Source organism: Cucurbita moschata, unplaced genomic scaffold (genome assembly GCF_002738365.1).
Source record: "Cucurbita moschata cultivar Rifu unplaced genomic scaffold, Cmos_1.0 Cmo_Scf00063, whole genome shotgun sequence".
Lineage (NCBI taxonomy): Eukaryota > Viridiplantae > Streptophyta > Magnoliopsida > Cucurbitales > Cucurbitaceae > Cucurbita > Cucurbita moschata.
The window spans coordinates 552,606-565,463 of NW_019268579.1; the positions used below are offsets into that span (position 1 = coordinate 552,606).

Sequence of the window (12,858 nt, forward strand, 5' to 3'; positions counted from 1 at the left end):
TTTTTTTTTTTTTTTTTTTTTTTTTTTTTTAAAGAAACCAAACTTTCAATAAGGAAAATGAAAGAAAAACAAGGGCATGCAATAAAAAACCCTAGAAGAATGAATGAGGAAAAGAAAGTTTATTGACTTGATCAGCATCCAAAAGCCTAGAATCAGGAATTATTGGCTGTCTATGAACATTCATTCAGCATTAAAAGAAGAGAAACGACACAAGTGAATAAACGAAACGTGAGAAGATCTTACTTGATTGGTCCTCGGCAGACACAGGCTTAACACAGGGCACTTCTGCAAAAGTTGCAAATGATATTAGTTATCATGCCAATAGAATTGGATGCTAACCACAGACTGCCAGTGAAACATAAAAGAAAAACCTCTAAACTACTTTTAGGATCATTAGATTCAAGAGCCTCAGCTTGAAAATATGTAACTAGCAAGTATTCAACCCTAAACAGATACCAGACCCTCGAGTTTTAACATTTTTTTTTTTTTAATATTTGCAAGTGTCCATGCCCTGCTACATTATGTTACGAAAGTAACTCGTAAAATATTAAATCTTAGGTAGGTAGCCTTCATGGTTTATTCGAAACCCACAAGTTAAAAGGTAAAAATACAGGAAAGGGAGCTTGAGAAAAATTTTCTGCCTTGAACTTAAGCAGTGTATTCAAATTCATAACAGAGCATAAGCCACACCAACCCAAAAGCCTAGAGATTTCGCGACATCATGATACTATATCAAAATAAAAGGCTTCACTACAGTTATTCTTGAACTGTAGACCACCTGAACATTAAACTGCTTACGAAATATAGAACATAAATAGAACAAGAAAACCCAAGGCTAAAAGAACAGTACCTTTGTGTTTCTTGAAACAAACCAGAGAGCAGCTTCAAGCAAAATGAAACAGAGAAAACCACCACAAAAATGAGTGAAGGTCAGAGAGTTTTCAATAAAACTACACGAACATGACCTAAAAGAAATTCTTTTGTTTTTCTTACTAAGGAACAAGGCATAGGGGGCATTTATATTTGGATGGTGCTTCATTGCAGACCTGACATTGCCGAGGGCCCATAGAATGTTCAATTTCTTAAAATCTCAAATGCTGCAACGAAAAAAGGATAAATTAGAACCCTACAAAAACTTCGAGAATAGATATCCACATATCCACGGCGAGCCACTTTCAAACATGTTTTTGATAAATTTTCTTCTGTTCATACCACATTATTAACATGTTGATACAAACACACACGCATTTTAAAATTAAATTTTCAGAAACGAGTAGAACTATCAAGCTGAGAGCGATTAACACTTGATGCTTCTATCATCAATAATAAAGTTTAAAATCAGTCCGGAGGATTAAGATTTCACCAGAATAACCAATGCTAGAGCTGCTACTTCAACTTGATCACTCCACAATTATAGACACACTAACAAAACATATTTATATAAATTACTCAAACATACAGATTCCGAAAGCCGAAAAATAGAAAGAGAAAATCGAATTCAGCAAGTTTAACCATACAATCGGATTAATGAAGACGGCGATAAGAAGAACAGAAGAAAAGTAGAGGCCTCACCGGAAGGAGAGAATGTGAAGTTCTCAGCCCAAGCACAAGCGAGTTTGGCGCGCGGCTTACTCTTCCCACGAGGGTTTTGACAAAATTGAAGTACCCCAATGGATTTTTAAATTCGATTAAATTGCAAATTTGACTCGAAAATAATATTAGAATTTACTAATAATTTTAAAAACTTATAATTTATTTGTTTTAATACTAAATTTCAACTTTTAATTTATAATTTAATCTTCAAATAAATTTAAAAAGTAATATTTTTTTGTCTATACACTATACTACATCATATTACCAACCTCAACATGAATGTCACTCTTGATTTGGGAGAAGTTTATGATTGGCTGGGAGAGAAACAAGCGTGACCTAAGTTTTTGGTCGTTGTATGTGATGCTCTGCTAAATAAAGCTAACCCTAACAAACAAACACTTTTAATATCAATTTAGTTTTTTCTGTTTTTCTTTTAATAGCGTTTTAAGTAAAAATCTATTTCTAAAAGTTGTAAAAAAACCTACAATGATTATATATATATATGGATCAAAAGAATCCAAAATGAAACACAGACAAATTCTAAGTCAATAAAAATGAAGTCTGTGAATAAGCTCGGTGTGATTTTGTTGATTATGTTTGCATCAACTTCTTCTAATGTTTTCACTTGTTTTGCACGACAGCCTCCAGAATCCCATTGGAAAGTGTCGATTCTTAATGATCAAGACGTACCTCTAAAGGTTCATTGTAAGTCGGGAGATGACGATTTAGGTAAATAAGAGTGTTGCATCGTAATAAAGTATATTATTTTATTTATATCTAAATTTATGGAATTGACAGTTTTTTTAGTTTGAAGTTTGGGGTAGATTTCAAAACACCATAAATTATAAATATATATATATATATATAAAATATCCAACCAAAAAAAACTTTTATAGTTTTATTTTATTTTTTTTCATTTTTTCAATTGAATTTGTGTTTTTTTATTTTTTATTTAGGAAAGCATATTCTTAAGTCGAAAAAGGAATACAGTTGGGAATTCAGAGAGAACTTTTGGCAGACAACCTTGTTTTGGTGCAACTTTAGCAGCAAATATGGGAAGCTTTCCTTCGAGGTTTTTTGGCCCGAGCATGGAGTTTGGCTTGAAAAACGATGCAATGGTTTGCAATGCATTTGGAAAGCAGATGAGAAGGGTTTTTATTTGTATGATAGTACAACAAAGGAATTCGAGCTCATTCATCCGTGGACTTCCTAGATAAAACCATCACATTGCCTTACTTCACATCAAATCTTTTCTTTTCTGCACAAGCCGTTGTGACTTCTCTGTAATACTATTCTAATAAAAAGTCTATTAATGGCTTGAATGGCTTGAATTCTTAATTATATGGAAACTTTTAATATAAAAAACAGTACATGTCAATAATGTATTAAAATTAATATAGACGTCAACTTAAATATAAAGTCTCCATTTTATAGGAAATATCAACAAAAAAAAAATGAAGTAAATTTTAAAATATATACACCAAAACTAAATTAAAACCTAAAAATAAATGTATTTCCACCCTAGAAAAAAAAAATTATTTAACCCAAATCAAAACTCTAATTAGATTATAATATTCCTGAGTTAGGTTTCCAAGGAATTGCACGGTCTAAGACTGAACATTTAAGCTTCTGTGAACATATTAAGCTTGAAGCAGCTAAATCACTTAGAATGTGAAGGTAATGAACGGTTCATACACAGAAACATTGGATTTGAGTTTGATTTTATTAACCCAAAAAAAAAAAAAAGTATGTAAGTTGAATAAAATTTTCCCTTTGCAAAAGAAGCTGTTGTTCTTATTTGATAATGGTAAGAAAAATGCTTAATTACATGTTTACCTGTGAGTTATGATGTTATGGAACTCTTATCTCCTAACAAAATTCAGCCGAAACCATTTACTGCCTCTCTAACGCTACAAAATTTTGCAGGCATGTAGGGCTTGGCTAAGAACTTTCATGCTTCCTCCGGTTTAAACCTGCAATTATACAAAGTTAAGATTAGAGTACAGCTTACAGTCATCCACGATGCTTGCGTCGAAAAAATAAATGAAGGTTGGGCGGTTCAAGAATGGAGTTCCTATCTATGTAGCTCCTGTGATCCTTCTGAGCACTAAATAGGACAAGAAAAGCTCACATGGATCCATGGTGGGGTTCCCTGGTTCGGGATTGTCGATGCTTTCAAGTCCCTGACTAGTATGTTGATTGAGGGATCTGGGTAGGGCGGCTGGTTGATTCTGCGAAAGAATTTAAGGATATAAAATAGCACCTATGAGCTATAATGATGCAAGCAACGGTGCTAGCAGAGAAATTAGCAGAGAAATTAGGTGCTAGATACCTGTGGGGAAGGCTGTTGTGATGCTGCTGCGGGCACCTGCATCTGTTGGGAGCCAAGAAACTGCTGGTATCCATGAAGTGAACTTGAGAATCTTGGATGGTTTATATTTTGCATTTCTGATAAGCTGTGCACATGTTCCGACAGATCTGTTCCTTGAGTTCTTGATGGGTCGGTATTAGGATCATGCGCCATATGAAAGGCTGGATGAGTGAAAGTTGGTCCAATTTGGGCAGCTCCAGCTGGACTCGGAAATGTCGACCCAGCTAACATATTACGATCTGGCATCATGGGAAGGTTCACACTTGTTTCCATGCCCATTCCAAGTCCCATTGGCATTGGTGGCATAAATTGTTGGACACCAGGAGACATCATAGGCACCATACCACATCCCATGGACCATCTCCATAGAAACTGGTCAATATTTGTATTACTTATCATGCATACTGAATCACATTCGCCATACTACAACCATTACCAATTCATTTCCAGAACAAAAGAAAGGGGTAGAGGATTAAAAAACTCGGTTTCCATAAATAATATTTTGGAGGTGTTGTTGGGAAGATTGTTGAGGATTGTTGGGGATTGTTGGGAGGGAGTCCCACGTTGGCTAACTTAAAGAATAATCATGGGTTTATAGGTAAGGAATACATTTCCATTAGTATGAGACATTTCGGGGAAGCCCGCCATGAGAGCTTATACTCAGAGTGGACAATATCATACTATTGTAGAGGGCCGTGATTCTTAACAGATACTTGAAATTAAGAACCCGGGCAAAGTCCTCACTACTAGTAGGAGGTTCAGCCACCCCCTCCCTTGTTTGTATATCTTCAAACAACTATATGAAAAAGAAATGAGAAAGCACTGGTAGTGTGCAGTGAAAAGTGCAGGAACAGAGCAACATGAGAAAACAATCATGCTGAAGGGAAACTATGCCATCTAAGAGCATGAAAATGTATGCGCAATGAAATTGAGTAAACATGATTGATTGATACCTGCACTTGGAACTGAAGTGACTTTAGGTATTCAATTGCCTCGTCCAACATTGAAGCTTTATCCGCCTGAAATGTGAGGAAACATCGATCCAATTTCAGTGAACAAACAAAAATGGGAAGAAATAGTTTGATCTATGAACTTTATTTCAGAGGAGGAAATTATCTCGCTAATTATATATGCACCTTATTACACCGAGGTATTAGCTCCTGCAACGCTTTCATCTTTTCATTTATCCGATCTCTTCTTCTCTGCAATGGAGGGATGAGTATTCAACGAAAAGATGTATAACAACACAGAAAAAGCCACACGAAGAGCAAATTACTCACTCTCTCTGAGAGATTATGGACATCAGAAGCACGATATCTTTTTGTAGAGGTTGATCCACGACCTTGCTTCTTTGCATCAGTAGATTCAAATTCAACGTCCTTTGAAAAATGTTTATAAAGTTAAATTTTTTAAAGAGACCTTGAAAAGCTAGAAAGTGGCACCAATGCAGTAGCCCCATCTGGCATCAGCAGCATCAGAATTTACATATGCAGAAGCACGTAAGAATCCACTCAAAGCACAATAGTTCCTAACCACTATAGAACCTGAAAACAAAATACAAAGCAATGGACACCGACGTAGCACATCCAGTAACCTTTCCACTCGATTCTTAAGGTATTTATCACAAATGCCTGAAAATTAAGGATAATGGTTGCACAGGATTTGTCAGAAATATTCTTACCATACTTTAATCAAATGTATCAGCTAACCTTAGACGTTGAAATCATCTTAGCGGAGAGCCTGCTCTATTCACTTCAATAGTCCCTTTCAGCTTAGAACACTGAATTTTAGAGTCCTTGTTCATCTCAAATTTTCTTTATGTCTTAGTTTTATTTTTATAAATACTAAATGCTTGGCGTGTCTGAAAAAAAGGGGGCAAAAATACTAAAAAAATTGGGGGAGATTTTAGATTCTAATGGGCGCATGCTCGTACGTCAGGAATGCCGTCCTCACAGCTCACTTCAGTAAAAAAAAAAATGTATGTGTATCTATTTAATGTGGTATGGTTAATTTCATAAAGTGTAAGGTCAAAATCATAGACCTAATTATAAATTCTATCAATCATGAGAAATGAATCAAAGGGGCGTAAAATAAAACAAGAAATTGAATAACGCCAGAATAACCGAGTTCGGAGCAAGACTCACCGCGCTACGGCATTTGTAATCGGAATCGTCCGTTTCTTTTCCTTTCCGCTTTCGATCCTCGAAACTCGTCATCCTTTGAATTACGGGTTCTGTCTCAGCCCCTGTCATATTCATCAGCCCTCCATCGTTGCCACTCGATATAGCCGTTAATCCACCACCGCTCATAACCCTGCAGGCTAAATCACCGCTTGATGCGTCGGCTACAGCCGTTCTCTGTAAATCCGAAGCCGTTGATTCGGGCGTCAACCACGTTGTGTCGCCCGAAGTCGAACCGACGACTGGAGATTCCCTTACCTCGCTCTTTGAGTTAGACGGACCAGATTCGAGCCTCCCTGTGTGCCTTGAGAACATCCCGAAGCTATTCATCTTCGTTTCCGGTTCTGTTCTTCTCGTCGGTGGTATTGGCGGCCGAGCAGTCATCCTTGATATCGTTGTTGTCATCGACGTCAACGGCCGGAACTCCATGCCATGACTAGTACGAACTTGCGAAGAATCGCCAACGTTTTGCTCAATCCTCTGAGGTTGCGAAGGATAGAGGAGTTCATTGCATAAACTATTCTCCAAGGTAGAATCATCAACAAGAGGATAATGAAGCCACGTGTGAATGTTTGATTAATCCACCACACCTAAATGGTGTGAAAATTATCTTATTTATAGTCAAATAAATTACAAGGATATGGAAATAGTAATAAATGGAAATAACAATAAATGGAAAGATACCTATAGTAATAAGGCAAATATCTATATTTGCCTTATAATAAAATATCAAATATAATATATATGGTAAACTATAATTTATTACTAAATATCCTTAACACCCCACCGCAAGCTAAGCGTCGGATTTAAACGAACGTGAAGCTTGAATCTGAAAAATTCAAAGAGGTTGAAAAACACTTTTCGTGAAGATGTTAACAACCTGGTTCAGAGGAGGCGTAGAGAAACACTTTCTTGGCCATCGAAAACTGCAGAGAGATTGCCGCTCAGCGGCAATGCTGCCTTGGCTTCGGTGAGAATATGTCTAACCCATGAAGAGGGATTGTCGCTTAGCGACGATGCTGACTTGGCTCTGGTGAGAATATGTCTAACCCATGAAGAGGGATTGTCGCTTAGCGACGATGCTGACTTGGCTCTGGTGAGAATATGTCTAACCCCAAGAAGTAGAAGGGGAAACCTAGAGCAAGGGACAAAGACAATGTTGAAGCCGGAAGAGTCGCCACATTGGGCGAATGAGCCAATTTTGGCGAGAAGGGCGGCGGCAACTTGGTTGGCGAAGATGCCAGTGCGGCGCTCAGATTCCAAAGGTAAATCTCTGCAGAAGGTCGATGGGCTTATTGAGATTCTGTATATTTTCGAAGAGGGATGCTGATGAAGATCCTAAGATTAGGGTTTTTGTGAAGGATGAATGATGAAGGGAAGAATTGTGAAGAAAATGAAGGAGGCTATGTTTGGAAAAGGTGAGGTTGTATGTACAGAGTATGGCGAAGGATGATTTGGAGGTCAAAAAGGTGGAGCCGAAGAATAATCAATCGACTCTGCATGTGACAGCCATAGGATGATTTGGAGGTCAAAAAGGTGGAGCCGAAGAATAATCAATCGACTCTGCATGTGACAGCCATGAGATGATTTGGAGGTCAAAAAGGTGGAGCCGAAGAATAATCAATCGACTCTGCATGTGACAGCCATGATGACTGCCCCTGCGGCATCAAAGACAACAGTGGTGGTGGAGAAGAACAGTAGAAGATTTCAAAAGCCATTGAAAAGAAAGGATCTAGGTTGCTAAACCAAAATGGCTCTGATACCATGTGAATGTTTGATTAATCCACCACACCTAAATGGTGTGAAAATTATCTTATTTATAGTCAAATAAATTACAAGGATATGGAAATAGTAATAAATGGAAATAACAATAAATGGAAAGATACCTATAGTAATAAGGCAAATATCTATATTTGCCTTATAATAAAATATCAAATATAATATATATGGTAAACTATAATTTATTACTAAATATCCTTAACACCACGAAATCATTTCGTCCTCCTGCATAAAGAGCTGCGGCTCTTCCTCTTGATTCAAAGGTCGAATATCTCTGTTCGTGATTTGCTCGGCCGTTGTTGACGGGGGTGATTTCGTCCTGGATTTCTGATTCTGACTATGCACTACCGCTTGTCCGTTCTTCCACAGCAGTTCCATAACCTCGCCGTCTGACCTGTTTTCTCAATCAAACAAATCCAGACTTGTATCCATAAAAATAATCTCGAATCGAGAAACAATAAAGAATGAAAACCGACACTCACATGGAAGATGTCTTGGAGCGCAATGGCACGGAAGAAGTATGAAGCGAGAAATCTTCGTCAGTCTCGAAATCAGGTACGCAGCGATTCATCCTCTTTTATAGATGGATCAAGTAACTAATAGCAGATAAGAAAACAACAAAACCAAATACCAGTCCGTTCAGCTGATTCGATTAATCATTAGTTGAAAAGATAAATCCAACGGAATCAATGAGAAGTCGATGTCGTTTAGCAGCTAATTACGTCTCCAAATGCTCTGAAACGCTGTAAAACAAAAACAGAACATAAAACCGATCATCATTAAACGTCGGTGGAACTAAATTCCAGAATCAAGAAAACATTTCACATCCTTGAACTCTCTATCCATATTGCTATCAGAAAAGTTCTTATTTCGTCTGTTTCCCAACCGCACTAGGTTTTTCCCAATGGCCGCTCCAATTGTCGATTGTCTTTCATGGAAGCTCAAAGTTGCTTAGACGCGATAAGCTCTAATGGAAAGAGAATGTAGAAACTAACCAGTGCTGTGGTTGGGCCTTTGGCTTTGTCGTGTGAAATGAATGAGAAAGCTCATCGCACCAACTGCGCTGCCTTCAATCTCCATGGAACGCTCACTCTCTCTCCTCTCTTTTTTTCTCTCTCTTCTGTACTGAGAAAGAGAACGGAAAAGGACGAGCCGAGGTTTTGACGGTTATGTGCCCAAATCAATGTACTTCATTCCCCCAACTTTTTAAAATAACCTTATTATTATTATTATTATTATTTTAAGAAAATGCATATTTTAGATTTATTGAACTATTTTTTATATTAATAACTTTTTAAAATAACCTTATTATTTATTTTAATAAAATTAATATTTTAGGTTTATTGAACTATTTTCTTTTTTATATTTAATAAATTTTTAATATTAAATATACATTAAATTACAAATTTCATACATTTTCTGCAAACACACCATGGTCTGTCGAAGTATTGTCAACTCCAACAGAAAACCTATCATAGTTCAAGAGCCTAAGTCTAGTCGTACATCTTGAATATGGCACTACATGGTGCATTCAACCTAGCCATGGTTGGGATATGGTGAATCGAGCTTGGTTGCATATTTTGGGCATGGTCAGAGACCCAATGTGGTAGTTTGCTCATGTGTGGTCGAACTTTCATATTATCATATAATAAATTACGATAAGTAATTCATAATTATTTTATTTTAGAATTCCACAAAATTATAAAAATTCAACAAAATTTTTGTGGAAAATACAGATGTAATGTCTTCAATATTGCAGCATTGTGGTATGACCCTTATTTTTTATTATTTAAAGTATTATCATTTTCAATTATCCACCTCACATCATGTGTATTTACGTTTGGAGTAGGTGGAATTATGAACGGTCCGGATCGCGAGGCTACACAAGTTTAACAGATACCGAGAGGAGAGGATAAGAAGTATGTGGACGTTGGAAATTGTGCAGACGTGGCAAGTAAAGAGCATGCCATGTTGGCCAGTTAGAGACAATAAGTGAGCTCCACGTCGGTCTGAGTGAGTCGGACCCCACTTCCTCCACGTGGTCGAGTTATTACATGGACAACAATTACGTGGGATCACGATCAAATTTACCGAAAATATTTAAATTAATTCAACTTAATGAAATTAAATACTAGGTTACAAATATAACAGTGAAAAGTAAAAATTATTAAAATAAGTTAATATATATTAAACCATAATTAGCATATATTTGTTATACTAGAAAAAAAATTATATATATTTGTTGCCATTAATCCCTTTCGGACCTTTTTCTTTTTCTGCTTTACGAACACTTTCTGTTTGTTCATACTAAAGTTACCCATTTTTGAACCCGACGCCGTGAATCCGGACTAGGGTTCGAAATCCCAGACCTTCAAATTCCTGTTAGACCAAGACCCACGAACGAAAAATGGCTCGCACTTGTTGTCATGTTTCTCTTGCTTTCATCCTCAAATGCTTTAATTTTCTTCAAGCTTTTGTTGGGATTTCGATTATTGTTTATTCCGCATGGATGCTCGATCGGTGGAATCATCAAGTTCCTGTATCTCCTCCGCCTTCTCCTGTACCGGCGTTGGCTCCTTCTCCGGCTTCTTCTGCTTCGTTTTATTTGAATTCTGAATCAGTCTCTCTTGCCGATCGGATCACCGCCGCGAATTTAGCTGGCGATTTGATTCCCGAGCTCGGGACGGATTTAGAGCTTGATTTGAATGCCTTTAAGCTTCCGGCTCCTTGGTGAGATTTATTTGAATTTGTGTGGTCGGGCTTTGATGTGAAGTTTTCGATTCCTTGTGTTTCCTGCGAGTCTTAATTAGAAGAATTGAAAATCCGTGTTGCGCATTTATGAAATGGGACAGTTTTTGTAATCAATGGTCGAAATCCTTCAAAATTATATTAACTTCGTTCTGTATTTTAATTCGTTGGAATTTTCCTTGGATACTCTCTCACTGTTGCTGCCTTTTCTGTTGATTATTCCCCAACAATCAATTGAGTTTGAAATTTAGTTCTGGATGAGTTTGAAGGAATTTAGACTTGAATAGCGTCAGTTTAACTCTTCATTTTTGGTGATGGAATATTGTGAACATGGATTTTGCTCCAGTCTTGTCCCGAATGATTATCTTTCTGTATAGTAATTTGGAAGTTTTTTAAGATATGAAGCTCTTAATTTTATGCTGATTTATCATTATGATCATTGCTGCATATTGGGTTCATATGATTGTCAGGTTCATCTACTCATTCATGGGATTGGGCATCATGTTGTGTTCTACTACTTTAGTTGGCTGCATTGCAGCTGAAGCAATAAGTGGCTGCTGCCTCTGTTTTGTATCCTACTATTTTCAGTCTATTACAGCTTGTTTCTCACTTCTAGATATTGCATTTTTTTTTTCTGTGAAGTTACTATTTTGGGCAAGACTAGTAGTCTTGTCCTCAATTTTATGAGGACTAAAAGAAACATGGTACAGGAACTCATGTTTGCCGTCAATTTCATGAGGACTAAAAGAAACATGCTACAGGAACTCATGTTTGCCGTCAATTTCATGAGGACTAAAAGAAACATGCTACAGGAACTCATATTTGCCCTCAATTTCATGAGGACTAAAAGAAACATGTTACAGGAACTCGTGTTCGCCCTGGTGTAGAAGTTACTAATCCTAATTCGTAGAACATATGTTTGGAAGAATTGCATTCTTTTTCCCGTGGGGTTACTATTCAACCTATAGAACTCAATAGCCCAAGCCCACCCATTGACATATATTGTCCGCTCTGACCCCTTACGTATCACCGTAAGCCTCACGATTTTAAAATGCGTCTATTAAGGAAAGGTTTTCACACCCTTATAAAGAATGTAAGATGGCTTTCCCTTAACCTAGCAATACTAGTACAACATGCTTATAATACTGTTTATTCTCGTGGAAGTGGCTTTGGTATCATTTATTGCAATTGATCGCCGGTGGGAAAAGGTATTCTTCTGCACTTGAAAGCAAATTTACATGTGCATAAGCATCTATTGATATGTGTTTACCTGAAAACAATGATGCAGGATCTTCCATTTGACCCAACGGGTGAACTCGATGGACTCAGGAAATTCATTGAAGACAACGTCGATCTGTGCAAGTGGATCGGTATCATCGTGATTTCAACGCAGGTAGAATTGATGGAATTAATCATCTATCCCTCGCTCGTTTCTGATTGCATTTTGTTGTTGAGTATTAAATGGGCAGATTGAGTATCGTTAAGATGAACCTCATTTTTTGGTTTTCCCCTCCCAAATGCATAATGGACCTTTTTCTGAAGTCGTTTTATTCAGCAAACGAGCAAAATAGCAAGCATGTGAATCATATGTTGTTGTCTTATAAAGTTGTGAATCCTCAGTTTAGTTGCTCGGGTAAACTGACTCGACGCTTCCCTTCTGGCCGTTTGATCTCTTTTGTCCATTGCAACAGTGGCTTACGTTGCCCGTTTTTTGCAGTTTACCAAAGTTTATAGTGTAACCTCTCAGGTTCTATTTGATTATACTTTGTTATGGTCATTCACTTTAGTCCTTCATGCGACCTCTCAGGCATTGTCTCTACTGTTAGCAATCATTCTGAGATCCATGGTTTCAACCCGTAAAACTGAGTACGATACCAACGAGGAGATCGGTGATCAAGACAGAATTCGGGAAACATTGCTTAATCCACCTGCAAATCAAGCTTCTGGTGCTAAATTTGCCCTTTGGGGTGCACGCATGAGAGAGAAGGTATCACATTAAACCTTGCCCTATTCTTCTCTTTTAGCAAAGAGGAGGCATACAGAATCTGTGTCTAAATGTAGTCTCCATCCTTTTCATTGCAGTATGGATTGAAAAACAGTGAATGATAGAGTTCATCAAACCAGAGTTCGTAAATAAATATTAAAAAAAAAAAAAAAAAAAAAAAAAAAAAAAAAAAAAAAAAAAAA

At 37.1% G+C, this 12,858-nt stretch overlaps 3 protein-coding genes across 6 annotated transcripts in view; 1 reads left to right on the forward strand and 2 right to left on the reverse strand.

Moving 5' to 3' along the window:
- The window catches only part of LOC111437419 (zinc finger HIT domain-containing protein 3), a 3,257-nt gene extending 1,580 nt beyond the window's left edge, over positions 1 to 1,677 (reverse strand). For 2 of the 3 annotated variants that reach the window (XR_002709439.1, XM_023075382.1), the window contains exons 1-4: positions 1,573 to 1,677; positions 994 to 1,097; positions 851 to 882; positions 244 to 285 (exon numbers count right to left, since the gene is read on the reverse strand). Coding sequence is in view for 2 of the 3 variants with exons in the window: in XM_023075382.1 (XP_022931150.1) it covers positions 244 to 285; positions 851 to 882; positions 994 to 1,067 (148 nt within the window). In the remaining variant the exon portion in view is untranslated. Of the gene's footprint in view, positions 1 to 243; positions 286 to 850; positions 883 to 993; positions 1,098 to 1,363; positions 1,423 to 1,572 lie in introns of all 3 variants that reach the window. The other variant, XM_023075383.1, reaches the window with a different exon arrangement.
- A 1,676-nt stretch (positions 1,678 to 3,353) lies between these two features.
- Positions 3,354 to 9,019, reverse strand: LOC111437282 (transcription factor PIF1-like). Its single transcript, XM_023075169.1, has 10 exons — positions 8,919 to 9,019; positions 8,406 to 8,666; positions 8,133 to 8,317; positions 6,109 to 6,707; positions 5,245 to 5,343; positions 5,101 to 5,166; positions 4,918 to 4,983; positions 3,926 to 4,336; positions 3,725 to 3,824; positions 3,354 to 3,566 (listed from the first exon to the last, which is right to left on the reverse strand). The coding sequence occupies exons 2-10, from the start codon at positions 8,492 to 8,494 to the stop codon at positions 3,535 to 3,537; spliced, it is 1,647 nt and encodes a 548-aa protein (XP_022930937.1). The 5' UTR covers positions 8,495 to 8,666; positions 8,919 to 9,019; the 3' UTR covers positions 3,354 to 3,534.
- A 1,157-nt stretch (positions 9,020 to 10,176) lies between these two features.
- The window catches only part of LOC111437473 (tetraspanin-20-like), a 3,185-nt gene continuing 503 nt past the window's right edge, over positions 10,177 to 12,858 (forward strand). Inside the window, exons 1-6 of one of the 2 annotated variants that reach the window (XM_023075468.1) lie at positions 10,177 to 10,653; positions 11,142 to 11,241; positions 11,799 to 11,879; positions 11,960 to 12,064; positions 12,479 to 12,658; positions 12,754 to 12,824. In XM_023075468.1, coding sequence (XP_022931236.1) covers positions 10,331 to 10,653; positions 11,142 to 11,241; positions 11,799 to 11,879; positions 11,960 to 12,064; positions 12,479 to 12,658; positions 12,754 to 12,777 — 813 coding nt within the window. In that variant the 5' untranslated portion in view covers positions 10,177 to 10,330 and the 3' untranslated portion in view covers positions 12,778 to 12,824. Of the gene's footprint in view, positions 10,654 to 11,141; positions 11,242 to 11,798; positions 11,880 to 11,959; positions 12,065 to 12,478; positions 12,659 to 12,753; positions 12,825 to 12,858 lie in introns of those variants that run through there. The other variant, XM_023075469.1, reaches the window with a different exon arrangement.

Excerpts from the sequence above, each read along its gene's own strand:
- LOC111437282 (XM_023075169.1), bottom strand. The coding sequence starts at position 8,494 with ATGAATCGCTGCGTACCTGATTTCGAGACTGACGAAGATTTCTCGCTT. Across the intron at positions 8,318-8,405 it reads CGCTCCAAGACATCTTCCAT|GTCAGACGGCGAGGTTATGG; the intron begins GTGAGTGTCGGT and ends TTGAGAAAACAG. Across the intron at positions 6,708-8,132 it reads GCAGGAGGACGAAATGATTT|CGTGGCTTCATTATCCTCTT; the intron begins CGTGGTGTTAAG and ends CAAACATTCACA.